At 51.8% G+C, this 16,560-nt stretch overlaps 4 protein-coding genes across 5 annotated transcripts; 3 read left to right on the plus strand and 1 right to left on the minus strand.

Moving 5' to 3' along the window:
* Positions 1–6,427: 6,427 nt before the first annotated feature.
* PV06_00002 (uncharacterized protein) lies at positions 6,428–8,002 on the plus strand (the record flags this gene model as incomplete). Its single annotated transcript, XM_016400452.1, has 1 exon — positions 6,428–8,002. One exon carries the CDS (start codon positions 6,428–6,430, stop codon positions 8,000–8,002), a length of 1,575 nt encoding a protein of 524 aa, XP_016267505.1.
* PV06_00003 lies at positions 7,863–12,795 on the minus strand. 2 transcript variants are annotated; one of them, XM_016400454.1, is made up of 4 exons: positions 10,442–12,795; positions 9,962–10,361; positions 9,814–9,909; positions 7,863–9,739 (listed from the first exon to the last, which is right to left on the minus strand). In XM_016400454.1, exons 2-4 carry the CDS (start codon positions 10,073–10,075, stop codon positions 8,318–8,320), a joined length of 1,632 nt encoding a protein of 543 aa, XP_016267507.1. In that variant the 5' UTR covers positions 10,076–10,361; positions 10,442–12,795; the 3' UTR covers positions 7,863–8,317. The 2 variants fall into 2 exon arrangements, with proteins under 2 accessions (XP_016267507.1, XP_016267506.1); XM_016400453.1 differs by having other exon boundaries at positions 9,962–12,795.
* PV06_00004 (uncharacterized protein) lies at positions 10,687–11,570 on the plus strand (the record flags this gene model as incomplete). The annotated part of the gene is made up of 2 exons (XM_016400455.1): positions 10,687–11,385; positions 11,457–11,570. 2 exons carry the CDS (start codon positions 10,687–10,689, stop codon positions 11,568–11,570), a joined length of 813 nt encoding a protein of 270 aa, XP_016267508.1.
* Positions 12,796–13,957: 1,162 nt separating the features above from the next.
* Positions 13,958–15,811, plus strand: PV06_00005 (uncharacterized protein). The gene has a single exon (XM_016400456.1). It carries the CDS (start codon positions 14,316–14,318, stop codon positions 14,577–14,579), a length of 264 nt encoding a protein of 87 aa, XP_016267509.1. The 5' UTR covers positions 13,958–14,315; the 3' UTR covers positions 14,580–15,811.
* Positions 15,812–16,560: the final 749 nt, after the last annotated feature.

Here is a 16,560-nt window from a genome sequence, read left to right on the forward strand (position 1 = left end):
CAGTTCAGCAGTCACCGACGGTAGTAAATGAAAGGGGGATGGTATCAGCTAAGTCGGCATACCAGTTCAGCAGTCACCGACGGTAGTAAATGAAATTGTGTCGAGGCAGACTAGAGGAAAGTATTAGCAGCGCGAACTTGCCAATATTCCTGGCAGCGAGATACTCGCAATGGCGGGCAACAACAACAGCAACGGCAGCACCAGCCTTTTGGACCTGGAAGGCCGGCCAGAAAGTGACTTTGCTCCTCTCTTGGGTCACCGGCAGAAGGCTCGTCTCGTCACCATCGAGGAGCACGCCGTCACTCCATTCCCGACGCCCACCGTGTCCAGCACGTTGGGCATCTTCAAACCGCAATACGTGACGGAGCTGAAGAAGCGCCTGGGTGACGTCGAGCTCCGACTGCGAATCATGGACGCCAACAGGATTGGCGCGCAGGTGATTTCACTTAAGCAGCCTACTGCGCAGGCCTTTGTTGACCTAGAAGCTTCCATCGATTTTTGCTGCAAGGCTAATGACTTCGTTTACGAAACTTGTTGTCAAAGACACCCGACACGGTTTTTTGCTTTTGCCACTTTACCGACGCAGGACGGTTCCGCTGCCGCCGAGGAACTCGAGCGGTGTGTCGAGAGATACGATTTTGTAGGCGCCATGGTAAACGGCTTCACCAATACCGTACAAGCCGAAAGAGGTCTATATCTCGATGACGTTCAATTTGATTCGCTGTGGCGGACGGCGGAAAGGTTGCAGACTCTCATCTTCATCCACCCACGTGTGCCCCTGGCGTCGAATTTAAAAGTACTGGAAGACATGCCCATTTTCCATGGAGCCCCTTACGGTTTCGGTAGGGAGACGGTCGAGCATGTCTTGAGATTGATGTACAGCGGCGTGTTTGATCGATTCCCAAAACTCAAGATCTGCATAGGTCACATGGGTGAGGGTCTATCCTGGATTTTGCCTCGTACAGACAGCACCTTCCGACTGTACACCGCCGGTAAGTGAGGAGCTCTTTTTCTATCTCTAAGGAATTGCCTTTGCCTTTGACTAAGGTAAAAATGGTGCTAATGAGTTTTCTAGAGGCACAAGGTTCGAAGAAGAAAACGTTCCAGCAGTATTTCCAAGAAAACGTGCTGGTAAACATCAGCGGCATGCCCAATACGCCGGCTCTGATGAACTTGATGGCGTCGACCCAAGTCTCCAACATCATGTTTTCGGTCGACTATCCTTACGAGTCGATCGCCGAAATGAGGAAATGGTTCGATACCATCCCCGTCGCTGACGAAACTTGGAAGGACATTGGCTATCGGAACGCCATTCGACTTTTTCGTCTTCCGTTGGATTACGATACCTAGGGAATGTTGTTCCAAGTGGTGATAAGCTAATGGCTATAGAAAGAGTGCATATAGTAGGTGGAAGCATCGAACATGATATTGTGCCGACAGAAAACGAGGACAGCACCTGTCTTCAAGACAATAATCATACATCGGTTCATTCAATGTTCTCTTCTTCTACGATAGATAGCTTTGACTGAATAGAACTTACGCTTCTCTGCGCCACTGGCTGTAACTAACGCCTCTGGTCCTACTACTGGCGTCTCCATCATGAACAATGCCACTTGGAAGACATGGTCGTCGGATCGGTCCCATACTTTAGAAACACCGTCTTGAGTTCTGTGTACATGCTGAGCCCGTGTAGGCTCAACTCGGACCCAATGCCAGACTGCTTCCAGCCACCAATGGGCATGTCAAGCGCCCGGAGTGGGACCGAACAATTGACACCCACGTCGCCAGCTTGCAAGGCCTTGGCCACACGGATTGCACGTTCAAAGTCTTTGGTATACACAGATGCTGGAGGATATCGTCATGTCAGCCTTGCCCATTGGTGAGAGGGGTGGGGAAGAGGGACAGAGGTCTTCTCACAGAACAACCCGAATTCCACACAATTTGCTTCGGCTAGCGCGCCCGCCTCGTCTTCAAAGGTGTTCACGATGATGACGGGGCCAAAGATCTCTTCCTAATAGGCGCTTGACTTTGTGTCGACATTGAACAAGATCGTCGGTTCCAGAAATGCTCCCTAAAACTCACAGATTAATAAAGAAAGGGGGCCGTCAAAGGGGCAAGCCCTTGTTCGGTACCTTGTCACCGTGCCGACGACCTCCTCGCACCAACTTCCCATCTTTTGCTCCCTCTATAACGAGGCTGAGGATGCGGTCGAGTGCTTTCTTGTCGACTTGCGGGCTACCGAATTTCCGTTAGTAAATTCCTGTCTACTGATTTGAAATTCACTTACCCCTGGAATGTCTTCGGGTCCGAAGGGTCGCCAACAGTCACTTGGTCCATCAGACGGGCCAGTTCCCTCAGGTATTCGTCCAAGATGTCCTTATGAACCAATGCCCTGCTATTGGCCTGGCAGTGCTGGCCACTGTTATGGTTGATCGAATAGTGCGTGCTACACATTTATTAGTTAGCGGCGAGAAACCATTCATAAAAAGGCGCCTCGACGTACTACCGAGCAGCGGCGGCGATATCTGCATCCTGGAAGATTATGGCGGCTCCTTTGCCTCCAAGTTCAAAGATACGTTCTTGAGATTCGAATCGGCCGCCATCTTCATGATCTTCTTACCGACACCAACAGAGCCAGTGAAGGAGATCTTCCGCACCTTCATGTGTAAGGCTAGAGCTGAGCCAGTTGGATCCCCAAACCCGCTCAGCACATTGACCACCCCTGGCGGAAAGCCTGCTTCTTTGATCAGAGCAGCCAATTTCAATGAGCTCAACGGAGCGCGCTCCGCCGACTTGAGCACGACCGTGTTGCCGCAGATCAAGGCTGGCGCTACTTTGAACGCGAACATGATCATGGGAACCTGAGAGCAGTCAGAAGACCATGAAACCCAAGGCTTATACAAGAACGCACATTCCATGGGATAATCAGTCCCACCGCCCCATACGGCTGTCGTAGAGTGACGTTCAAGAAGTTGGATGAACTCAGGCTCGATTCGCCCAGGATGTGGAGGGCTGAACCTGCAAAGTAGCTGAATACACCGGCGCATGCAGGCACATCCATCTTTTTGAGTAGCTCGACGGGTCTGACCAGAAGATTTGTCAGTCGCCTGACCGAAGAAGGTTGTAGGGGACTGCTCACTTTCCCGTGCACAGTGAGTCCAGCCTTGCTAGTTCATCCGCATTCTCCTGGATCAACTGCACAAGCTTCTGCATTGGCACCGCCCTTTGAGAAGCGTTCATATTACTCCATTCCGGAAATGTTCGAGCTGCGGCGTCGACAGGAAGATCTACGTCTTCTGAAGTTGCTTCTGCGACCTCGCATATTCGTTCTTCGGTGGCAGGGTTGTAAATGGTGAAGGTCTTGCCTCCATTGCCAGCCACAAACTTTGCTAATGTAAGTATACTCAGGAGAAATACTCTCGTTCTCCAGGACTTTTACCTTGTCATCGATGAAGAGGTTCGTCTCGTAAGATGAGGGCGGGAAATGCTCGCTCATTTTGCCCGCTCCACTTACACGGTGCCTATGCGCTTTCGACCTCGTCGTGTCCTTAAGTTTGACTACACCATAATTTTGACATGGGTCAAGAGAAGCTATCATCTCTTTCTGACTGTTCTCTATCGTAGTACATCGAGTGGTAATTGGCGTCTCGTTGGTCCCGAGTGTGACGGTCGGATGGATCGGGTCAGTCCGTCGGAAGTGCTTCAACACCGACCTATCCCCTTCCTTGGCCCAATCTATCAGGCAAGAGAAGTGGCATGGCATAGTTGCCTGGTGGTCTTCTTCGTAGATGTATTGATCTGACGAACCCCTCAAAAGAGTTTGTAAGATGGCCGATATGGTTTGGGCTCCCAGACTACCACTCCTGAGATGGCTTTGCTACGTGATGTCGGAGCTTTGGAGACGTCCCAGAGCCTGCTGGGCATCATCCTCGCCGGATTTCCATTGAGCGTGGTCTTTTATGTATTGTTCATTCACTTCCACAGCCCTCTGTGCGACATCAAAGGGCCATGGCTCACCAACGTATCGAGCGCACCTCTCTTCATCGCGGCGCTGCGAGGCAAGAAGGCAATGTGGATCCGAACCCTCCACGCCCAGTACGGGCCTGTGGTTCGAATTGCGCCGAACAAGGTCTGCGTCTCGGCGGAAGAAGGAGTCAAACTCATCTACAATAACAAAATCACAAAGTCGCACGCCTACGACGACGCCTTCCGGTTCCGCGATGTCAAGATGTGCATCGGCCTCCTAGGCGTCAAGGAGGCTCACGGCAGGCGGAAATCGCTGCTGCCCGCGTTCTCGAGGACCAATCTGATAGAGATGGAACCGGTGATCCGGGGTCATCTCGAGCACTTTCTCGACTGGCTGTCCAAGTTCGACGGCGACGGCAGGCCAGTCGACGCCTTCAAGTGGTTTCGATACTTGACTTTCGACGTCATCACCGACGTTGCCTTTGGCCAGCAGATTGGAATGCTCAAGACCGAGGACACCCATTTCATCCAACAAATCGAGATGCGGAACAAGAGAAACGGTCTGGTCAGTGTAGCGTCGAGGCTATTGACAATTCTGTCCCTTTGAAGCTGATAGTTGTCTCCTCTCCAGATCGGCGCCTTCCCTATCCTAAAGCCCATCATGAAGATTGTGACTCCAAATGTGGCTGCGGCATGGTTCGGTGCCGACGAGGAAATTGCAAAAGTGAGTGATGTCCATCTGTCTCCCCCCCTCTTTTTTTGGCTTGGTGGCCAAATGTTTTCAACAGCTGACAGTAATATTCCAGTATGCCATTCGGGCGAGGGAAATGTGGTCCAGAGCCGGCCCTGAGAATCGAAACCGGGTCGACATTCTGTCTCGCATCGAAGAAGACGGGAAGAAGAACCCTGATGCGGCTTTGTCATCCCAGGAGATCATTGCCGAAATGATGGAGATACTGTAATGTCGTTCTTTCTGGAAAACAGTTGAATCTCTTCTTCCTAATGACAAATACAGAAACGCCGGTTCCGACACGACGGGCAACACGGCCATGTTCACCACCTGGGAACTGTCCAGGCATCCAGAGATCCAAGAAAAGCTCCACCTAGAACTGGCCGAGGAATTTCCCGACCCTACGGAGCCCCTGAATGTAGAGCGGTTGGAAAAGCTTCCTTACCTAGACGGCGTCTGCCGTGAAGGTCTGAGGCTGCACGCCCCTATCCCGGCCTACCTCGAGCGGGTGGCTGGAGAAGGCGGGCTCGACATCGCCGGGAGTCACATAAGACAAGGCACAATTGTCGGGATGCAGGCTTACACGAACCACCGTAACGAAAGCGTCTACCCCGACCCCGAGTCGTTCGTACCAGAACGCTGGTTCGATCCCACACCGGCAATGAAGGTCAACTTTCTCCCCTTCTCCGCCGGACCTCGAGCATGTATTGGTCTCAAGTAATTCTCTCTCTTTTGCCCCTTCTCGGGATTTGACTAAGTCATTGCTCCAGCCTCGCAAACATGCAACTTCGGATCCATCTAGGTCACATCTTTCGCAGATATCTGGTGACCCCGGCCCCCTGGACCACCCCGGACTCCATGAGCCACGTCGAGTTTTTCGTCATCCGGCCCAAGAGCGGGAGGTGCGACTTGTACTTTCACAAGTACTGAACGAATGGAGGCAACTTGAGACAACTTGGTTGAGGAGGGCCCGGCTCACTTGGCGGGCGACGTGAGGATATCTACCTAATGTTCTACTACGTCGTATCAAGGCCATCTTGGCTAGGTATCGCCGTTCTATGACCTCACGAAACAAGGGTTGTTTCTTCTAGGACTGCAATAGTTTCTTGAACAAAGTAAAACGAATGGAATACATGAACTCTTTTTACTTCCAAAGCATACAAAGAACATGTGAAGGATACCCCTTTTTACCGACCTTGCTACCTCCGGCCACCTTCCTTGTATCTCCATGCTCTCACTCCGTGGGTCATCTATTATTCCACCCTCGAGACCCCTGATTTGTATTGGCAAGAACTGTTCGTCGTTGATTCGGTGGCATACACGGCTAGAAGCCTTGCCGGCCGGGTCGGAAATACATACAGTCAGTTCAACATCGGGCGGATCGGAATTCGACTGTTTCACGGGTAAGCTGTTACGAATACTGGGGAACCGGCGCCGCCCTCGACAACGGAAGATGCCCCCAGGCCAGTACCTTGAGCACAAACCACACTTGCTTTCTGACTAAGTGCGAATTCCCGGGTTTGCTGGGGTGGATGTGTTCTGGTGTGCGTGACATCCCCGGACCAATGAGTCCCCCGTTATATAATGCACATTAACTTGTTGCTGTCCGGGGCCCCCAGGGTGGAAAATGCAAAGCCGGGGACAAACATTGTCGTACTTCTGAGAAGCATTTGGTATGGTGCCTCTTTGTCAATCTTCAAAGCCGTGAACGAGGCAAGGTTTTGGAACGAGATGGTGTCGACCCTGGTATTGATGGCCACGATCCTGCCCTTGGCCGTCATATTGTACCGAGTCAGGTTTCATCCTCTGAGCCACCTCCCCGGGCCCTGGTTCGCAGCCGTCGGGCCCTTTTTTCTTTCCATCATCTGTTACCTGGGCATCGAAGCCCGTGTGATGAGGCACTACCACGAAAAGTACAAAACCAAGACCTTGAGGGTGTCGACCAACTCGGTGTCCATCTCGGACCCGGACGCGATGCACGAAATCTACGTGGCTCAGGGTGGGTTCGTCAAGGACGACCGGTACGCCAACTTCACCATGGGTCCCGTGGTTTCCATCTTCTCGGCGATCGACGCGGATTACCGCAACGTGCGGGCGAAAACGGTGGCACCGTTGTTCGCACCCGGCAGGTTACGCAACGCGACCCAGCAACAACAAATCATTGGCGAGTGTATCCGTGATTTCATGGACCAGTTCCGCCTACTCAAAGAAGCCAACGACGAGGTCGACATTTTGGACCTCTGTGCCCGCCTTTCCATCGACGTCGTGACGGGTTACCTGCTTGGACGGAGGTACGACGGGCTGCACGAGCATGACGACCTGCCTATCTCACAACGCAAACACACAAAACTCAGCGCCAACCCGTTTGTATTTTCCATCGTGGCATTTGCTCGCTTCTCCCTCCTCCCAAATTGGTTGTTCAGGTGTACTTACGCGGCCTCGACGTGGTGGGCCTCGAGCCCGGAAGTCGACCGGTCTTTCAAGCGACTGGGAGAGTATTCGGACCGTTTGTTGAAGAAAACGTCAACGGCGTCACAAGCCGAAGGTATCGATTCTACCGACAGATCTTCTTCTTCTAGCCCGATGACGTATCAAGGCAGACTGCTCGCCGCTGGTATCAGCCCTTTCGAGGCCAAGGTGCAGGCGCAAGCGACCATCTTTGCCGACGCCGACTCAACGGCGATCGTGCTCGCGACTATTCTTTTCCACCTGGTGCAAAACCCCAGTGTGAACAAGAGGCTTCACGACGAGGTCGAGAGCCCGGAAGCCCAGAACATGGACACCTCGCAGCTGCCGTACTTGCGTGCCGTGGTCAAGGAAGGGTTGAGACTCGCCATGACGAACCCAACGCGTCTCACTCGAGTGGTGCCGCCCAGTGGACTTCAAGTCTGCGGCCAGACCATCCCCCCGGGTACGGTGGTAGGGTGTGCAGCTTATGTGCTTCACCATGACGCCGACGTATTTGACAAGCCGTTCGAGTTTCAGCCCGAGCGGAGGCTTTTACCCAGTACCGACGAGATTGTTCCGTCTTCCATCCATGACGGCGACGAAGTTTCTCATCGACTACTGCCACCAAAAAAGGGACAACAAAGGGAACTCATGGAAAAACACATGATACCCTTTGGCGTCGGCCTGCGTGCCTGCCTCGGCAAGAATCTAGCCATGCAAGAGATTCACGAGGCCGTCCGCGTCGTTGCCGCCAGTAATATTCTCGAGGGGGCCACGACGATCCAGCATCAGATCAAAATGAAGGAGTGGTTCAATGGTGAGATTATTGGGCACCGTTTGGAGATTAAATGGTGCTGAGCCTGGGAACTGTACACAAGTCATGCAGACATACAGCCTAATAAGTGAATGGTAGAGAGAGTCACTGCGCATTCCTGGGCCTCAGAGCCTTACTCAAGATAGCATGCTTTCGTAGGCTGCACATCTTACATGTACAGAGTATCAGACTGTGCCTCATAAACCTAAAGTGAAGCCCCGTTGAATTTGATGAGTCTGTCTCTTTCCTAGTCACATTAAGAGCAGTTCTTTGAGGATCTTCTTCATATTGACCCCGAAGGATATTCTCATCACTCCTTCAATTGGCTTGTATACAGATACCCAGACTCCTTCGCGAGCTTAGACGATAATGTGCGAGACGGGCCCCGCCCAGGCACGAAGTCTGGGCCCGAAAACCTGCAAGAAGCCGAATATCAGGAAGGCAACGACGGTAGTAGCGGCCTGGATACCGAACGAGACGTCAAAACCTTCTGTGGTGCCCCATTGCTGCTGAAAGTACGAGACGGAAAATCCACAGGCGACACGACCGAAATTGATGAGGGCCGACACCTCCCCAGAGGCAGAAGGATGGCAGGATAAAGCCCAGGCGACAGTGGCCACGGAAGTTATCATGATACCAGTGGTATACATGCCCCAGCCCATGATGATGGCGCCAATGGTGAGGTGGTGGGCAAGGGCCTGGCCGATGACCACCAGACCAGGAACCATGAGGATTGCACCAATGTACGTCGATCGCAGGCGCACCTCAGGCATAAAGCGACCACGGTGGGTTTTTGTGTAGTGATTCGCCATCGCATCGTTGAAGAAATGCCCTATCAACTCGCCCAAACAGACGGCCACGATGGGTGTGAAGAAGCAGTAGCCCAAGCTTAGCGTACTGAGGCCGTAGCCGCCGAGCGACTCGGGTGTCGATAGCAGAATTGATGAAGAGGTCGTAATACCGATGAACCACATGAATACAATGCTGTAGGCAAGCATCGTTGGTGGGATCACGGGCTTACAGAACACCTCGAGCAGCCGCATGTACGTGTGCATCACAGTGGGAAAATTACCCCGTCGCTCGCGAAGTTGCCAGACTCCCAGGACACGGAGGAGGCGTTGACTTGATGGACGTTTGCGCTGCTGCTCCACAGGAATGCTGCGACGGTAGTAGGTCTCGTCGCCGAAGAAAAAAATTACGAGGGTCAAGGTCGCCGCGACGGCAAAGTTACACCAGAAGATCGGACGCCAGGTGCCTGTTTTAGCAACGATGAAGTTGCCCAAAAGTGGGGACAGGAACGGGGACGTGATGAATATAGAATACCAGATGCCTATCTTTCGGGCGTGCTGATGGTAGAAGAACATGTCCTCGACGAACGCTAGGCCGATCGTCTGGCCCGCGCTCTGGAAAAGGCCCTGCAAGGTTCGCATGGCAAAGAATGCGTTGAAGTCGTGCGTTAGGCAGACGGCCAGCGTGAATCCGGCACCAATCAAGGTGGTCCAAAATAGGACGGGAATGCGGCCCCAGGAGTTGAGCAGGGGCATGAACAACACCCCTGACACGCCGCACATGAGCGCTGAAATATTGTTGGGCGAGTTAGCAAGCAGGATGGAGATGTTCCACTCGGCAGACATGAGGCCGATGGCAGGAATGCCGCCTGCGGCTCCAAAATCGCCGCAAAAGGCCCCGAACGAGACCATGAGCAGAATGCTATGCTTCTTGAACGAGGACCAGTTCAGCGGATCTTCTGGGTTTCCAGACGGTTGAGGGACGAGGATAGTCTATCAGCATGTTAGTCGTCGCTCACTTGCAGATTAGTGTTGGTGGTTGTAGCAGTAGCAGCAGCAGCACTGACCTTGCCATCGTTGGCAAATTTGATGTTTGCGTTGACACCAGCTTCGCCATCAGCTTTGCGAGTTTCGGCCATCAAGAGGACGACACCGTCCTTGATCTCGACTCCATGTCAGCAACAAGTACTCAGAAGCAGAGCAGGGGTTACCTACCTGGTCTTGATCTTCGACAATTTCAATCCGTTCCTCGACATGTCTAGTCCCATCGTTCTCAACATCCATGTCAGCAAAGTTCTTCTGCAGCGGGGTGGGAGCCTGATGCGCCATTGCTTCGAAGTTGGCCAAAGATGTCGCTCTTGGCTGAGAGGTTCACATATATACATAGACGCCAGGAGAGATACTCAAGTCGCTATACTAGCACATTCTCGTGAAGCATCTACCCCGGACCCCATATTCGGTACATAATCCTAGTGTCCAAGAAAAAGGAGTGGAAAAAAGGCTTCGATGCTCCCGATCCGTAATAGCCGACCATTCCGCGGCATCAGGGCCGACACATTGAACGACTTGAACAGAGTCCGTGCCCCGAGTCAAAGACGTGACAACGTTCAGTAATCTCGAACAGGTTTTGTTAGTGAAGTCAAGCCGAGATACATACTAGTATCCATTACCCTGCTGCGTGGTAGCATTACTTACCGTACCGTAGTCTCGTTTGGGAAGCCATTACGGTGTCTACCAACCTAAAGAGGCAGCGACAAGCCAGATCCATTATCTCCGAACATCCGTCTGGATGTGATCAACCGCAGACCGACGATATACTGAAGTATATAAGAACCAAGAGTCGTTGCTCGAATTTTGGTTCCAGCAGACGTAGCAATACCATCACTCAATCCATATCGAGGTCCCAAACTCTGCGTCAATTTTTGTACACCTGCGCTACCATGTCTGGCGAGGTTGTCCTGATCACTGGAGGCAATGCCGGCTTGGGACTGGAGATCGCAAGGTCGCTCGCGAAAGACGCGGCCCCGTACAACATCATCATCGGCAGTCGGGAGCTGGCCAGAGGGGCAGAGGCGGTGGCTCGGCTCCAAAAGGAAATCCTAGACTCGCACAGCAAGTTCAGTGCCGTGCAGATCGACGTCACCTCAGACTCGTCGATCCAGGGCGCCGTGGACCACGTGAACCAGAACTTTGGCAACCTAGACGTACTTATCAACAACGCGGGTGTCGGCGTCGACAGGGAAATCCAGGCTGGCAAGCTCGGTCTCCGCGATGGTTGGAACAGGACTTGGGACGTCAACGTGACGGGGGCGCATGTCACGACAACGCTGTTTGTTCCGCTGTTACTCAAGTCGAGTAAGCCTCGTCTCCTCTTCATGACTAGCGGCACATCAGTCCTGGCCGACACGGAACGCATGGACGCCAACTATGCGACAATTAACGCCTACCCTCCGGCCGGTTGGCCGAAGCCGCACACGTTGAACCCAACCGAAGCCTACCGCAGCTCCAAGGTCGGCCTCAACATGATGATGCGACAGTGGTATCGCTGGCTTAAGAACGATGGAGTCAAGGTGTTTGCTGTGTCCCCGGGCTTTTTGGCCACCGGCCTTGCGGGAATTGGACCAGAAAAACTAACGCAGGTAAGCTTCAACCCTGCAGGACACCATCTCCCACATATCTCGAATCAAGCTGACTTATTTTTCCAATCTAGATCGGTGCTCTCGACCCTGCCATCGGCGGTAACTTTGTCAAGGATGTCGTGCAGGGCAAGCGTGACGCTGACGAAGGCAAACCCATCAACATCAGGGGCATTCAGCAATGGTGATCCTGCTCGCCTCCTGCCAGGTTTGACGTTTTCCGTTGCAAATACCTGTGCATGTGACAGATGCAGTAGATAGCAGCGTTGGCCAAATGAGCTTGGTAGTCCTCCATGATCAGCACTCTTCTTGGTTCCTGAATGAAATAGCAGGACAAGAAGCGGATAGCTTGAATGAATTCGTCTCAAGCACTTAGGCGGTACATATCCACCAAGAGTAAATACCTGAGAGGGCTGCTTTTCGTGAGGACAGTAGTACTACCGGGAACACCTTCGGACTTGAAACCAAATATGCACAACCGATATCACACTCTGCCGCTCCCCGGGACACGCAGGACGCACAGTCAACTGTCTTCTTATTATCGAAAGGCGTCGTAGTGATCAACAACAGCAGCAGAATTCGGCCAAGGGAGCGCAGAAAAAAATGGGTCAAGGCTGAGGTCGTGGACAGAGTATGAGGCCGCGTGTCAATGTTGCTAATCGAGGCGGGTGTTGCGTCAGATTGCGCGAACGCGTTGTAGCGGTTCAAGTAAATTATGGAGTTGGATGGCATTCTGTTCCACTGCTATCGGAAATCAATGTGTGATGTTCAAGAATGTAGCAGTCGACTGGATTGGCTTTAAGAGTGTCGTAGAAAGAGGGTAGATAGTCAGCGTGCGTTGGGTTCCAGGCGTTTTGCGCTTAAGCCACCGACAAAGCTGGGGGTGTTTGCGGTATTCAGTCATGTAGAGGTGAAGTAGCGACAATCCGCATCTCCTGGTATATGCCTTCGGGGCAAAGAACTTTTGATGGGCAAACAGCTAACAGTACTCGTATCAAAAATCAATTGTGCCAACGCCCGCTTTATGATACTGCGGCCAGCTTCAAAGGCCTTCTTACTGCCAGCGCCTTTCTTACCGGGGGTTGTGAGCGTACATTTTGGACATTGGGGGCCTAGGTTCTCGAGATTGATGGGAAGGACTTTGCCCCGATCGAGTGGCTGTCATGAGAACTGGAGATTGACTCGCTCAAGGTCCATGAGAAGCGACAGTTGCACAATTCTCTTGGGGCCTTTTTCACCTGACAAAAATGATTGTTGATCGGAGAGCATACAAATATCATTTGTGTCCATCTCTGTACACAATCAAACGAAGAGGCTGCGACCGGCTCGGGTGACGCGCTTTCCCGAGATCACCAAGACTTTGAGGATGCATTCGATCTCATATAGCACACATCATGATAAATTATATCGTACGTGCGTCAGTCTGGAGCGAGTGCAGCAAGAACATTAGTTGTATGCTTGGGCTATTTAAAGACATTGACGACGTTCAAGTGGTATGATCCCGCACATCCCAGGTGGCTCGTGTAAGACAATCACCGGGACGGAACAATTGCCATATTCTTGCTATTTGTGTAGCGTGTCAACAGAACTAGGCCAGCTTGACAGATGCTGATTTCGATATCTACATACAGTAAAAAAGGCAATGCTGTAAACGATCAGACAAGAAGTGTTGCCAGTGTGTTGCAGGTGAACCCTCAGGTATTTCCATAGTGGTCCCCTGCAGGTCAACCCTGTCCCTGACGATCATCTTATACGGAGTACTCGTACGAGTATGTTGACGACGCTCTCAAGGATATGCATAATGGACATGCAACCGGAAGGATCCGAAGAAGTTTCGGCAAGGCTGGCAAGTTTCATCATGGTGCCCAATAAGCGTAGGGCTTATCAGATTGTGAAATTTCGGCTCGAGGATTTTTATAGAAACAAACGATTGGGGACGCGATGAACTGTGCTTCGAGGTGCAATAATAATAATGCTAACTAAATTCGATTTCGGGAGGTCGGCATGCGAGACTCGCACGCAAAGTCGTCATGCACTGTGCTAAGGGTACCTATTTTAGGTGTTGTAGGCATTAAATAGGTACCTAGGACCAGTATGGATAAGTACTGTGTGTACGGAGTAGGTACCTAATGTACTCCGTACTCCGTACTCGTATCCATACTCCCTGTTATACAGTACTGTATGTAGGGATGTACTCCATACATTTGTGCACAAGGAGGATAATGTGAGACAAAGGCATCAACAAACGGCAACCCCCAAAAGCCCCTAGAGGCCCCCTACTGTTAAGCCCCCCGCGGCACCAAGCAATGGGCATCCGAGGCACCAAGCCCTAAGTGTCCTAAGTGCCCCAAGGTGCATTCGGGGGGCGGTGCTTGCAGCTGACGACGCAGTGGCCCCGGCCGTGTGGTTTGTTATTGGCCCAGTTTCTCGCTAATGCCGTGTCATGGCGTTGCAAGGGCTCAAACTCGATTCGCCATGAACACGACACCAAGAAAATTCTCGCACGCAAAATCCAGACCATCCAACCACCTTGATGCATGTCAGGTCAGTCAACATGGGGGATTCGTAAGAAGTGTGTGGAAGCCCCAGTAATCCAACTCTTCAGAGTTCACCACGTTCCCGACTCGAGTCAAGTGAGTCCAAGATCAAGCCTGTCCCTGCCGGACACACGACAAGGCACACCCTCCCACCGGACACCATCCAGGCTTATTATTTCTCACCTGCGGCTGCGAATAAAGTACGTGTCGCGATCAGCCAGCTTTTCTATCTCAGCCCGCCCCCTCCCTCTATTCCTTCGTCCTTCTTCAAAACCCTTTCCCAACTGCAGTCCTCCCCCCCCCAATCCTATCCTGTCCTGTCACAGGCCATCCTTGCCAGATAAAAATTCGCCGACGACAAGTCTTGAACGCCTCAGTTGCGCTTTGATCGTCACCATGGGTTTATCTGACGGCCTTGTCATCCTCATCTGTATCCTGATTGCCGGCCTCGTTGTCGCGGCAGGCGCCGCACTTCATCAAGTGGTGGATCGAAGGCGAGCCGGCTCCAGTTCAGGAGAAGGGATATTACCCTTTACGAATGAACAAGAACATTATATGAGGCAAGTTCGGTCGAGAAACTATGCCCAACTCTTCGGTGGAAGACAGCCAGCCTATTATCCTTCGCACGAGACAACTGTCACCACAACCACGCACGCTTGAAGAAATGTGGGATTAAACATCGCATCGCATCGCGACTTGATCGTACGGTCAAGATCTCAAGAGCCTGGATTACTCAAGATGTGACATTATCCACTCCTTTCGGCGCATTTTCGAGGGAACACCGCATGAACCATATAAACGGACGGGCAAAGTGACACCACCCACGCCTCTCGAGCCAGGCTGCGGCCAGTGGACGAGACTTGAGACTTGAGCATCGTGTTTTTGTCTGATAGCCACGGTGCTCTACCATCGATTGGCCAAGGCATTCAGCGCCGCACCTAGACCATTTTACCGGCCTGTCGTCTGCCCTCCACCACTCTATCGTTACCCCTTCGAGCCACCAACTCACCCTCGGCGTTCTCCTGGGGTTGTGCTCATGTTATATCAATGAGGCTGCCACGTTCAAACCCTGGAGGGGTTCTTCTTAGTGGGACCAGACCTCGACAATGTGGACAGAAACATCGCCGCCGTTTATTTTCTAGATGTCAACCTCCGATTTTCAAGCACTCGTCTGCACGGCAGAGCAAAGGGTCATGTTTGATATGTCCAACAGCGGGGCTCAAGAAGACATCGAGCGCTCAAGCATGTGCTCTCGGGCGGCGGCTCGCTTTGTCTTGTCTTAGTGACAAGGCATGAAGCCCAAGCCACTACAGGAAACCGAACCGTATTGCGAAAAACACAGACACTATGGTCGGTCCCACTTTACACATTCCGAAACTCCTATGATGAGGTAACGAACTACAAATCGAGCACACTTGCACGATATCCGTCCAGTCCCACGAAAATAACCTCCCTTACCTTTACGACTCTCCTTATCATCATTGACCGCACGATGTTATCTACCGAAGAATTAAAATTGGGCATGTTAGGGTGGCTCCACTTCCACATGTACCGAGGCGGAGAGCGGCAATCTGATGAACTTGTCTGCTTTTTCCTTTTACACACACTTCTCAGCCTCTCCCTCCTGTTTTAGACATTACACTTATCACCCCCGGTCGAATACGAGTTTACGCTGTATGAAGGATTAAGAATTTAGGAATAAGGAACGAAAGAACAAATTTTTCCTTTTGTGTGCAAGGAACCGAGTTTCCTCGTCTGGGAAAAAGGCAATCACTGTGTCTTTTTTTTCTCCAGCGCGCATGTGGTAGCGCGCTTGGTATGGACGGATGGTCGGAATCAGCATTCCCATGTTTGAGATAGAAGATAGAAATACGATCACGCATACGAAATCGGTTCCAAGTCCCCAAAACACGGCGTAGTCTTTTTTATTCATGCCATTTCTATTGGTACAAACAAATTAATGCGCACGTGTAAGCAGTCATAGATGTACGGCCCCTTGTGTAAAGGTATTTCTGACGGGTCCGTTTTGACAAAGTACGGTCACACTTGGCCCGATGCCTTTTCACCTGATCTGCGTCGTTCGACCAGGCTGTTGCTTGTTCGGCGAAACATGGACTTTTTGGTATCGGGCCATGTAGGGCGATGATAATGATGATGAATCGGTTTCTCCGACAAAGATGGTGCAAGCGGTTCACCAAAATCCACGGGGATGTATGGAACGAGGTACCTGACCAGTATGTGTATTGCGTGCAGAGTTGGGGAGTCCTTGTCAAATGAAAGACATATAAAGAGGATTCAGGTCTCACACACTGTGAGCTTGTCGTTTTCTTCTCTCTTTTCTCATCATCATCGCCCGTACATTTATTTTGTTGTTTGTGCTCGAGAGTGAATTCTGGACTCTCTAGGTCCTGATCTAGAAATCCTCGCACCCCACGACTTTTTGCTCTCCTTTTTTGTCAAGTCGAGTTTTTTTTTTCATTCTCACCACTATGTCCGTGTCCGGTTTCTCGGTCCAACACGACCCAGAAGTCCAAGCCTACAAGAAACATCGGGCCGCGTACCTCGAACGAGAAAAGGAGGCCAAGAAACACCAACAAAAACTTCAACTCCAACACATCAAACAAGTTCGAAGGGCTTATCT

Source organism: Exophiala oligosperma, assembly GCF_000835515.1.
Source record: "Exophiala oligosperma strain CBS 72588 unplaced genomic scaffold supercont1.1, whole genome shotgun sequence".
Classification (NCBI taxonomy): Eukaryota; Fungi; Ascomycota; class Eurotiomycetes; order Chaetothyriales; family Herpotrichiellaceae; genus Exophiala; species Exophiala oligosperma.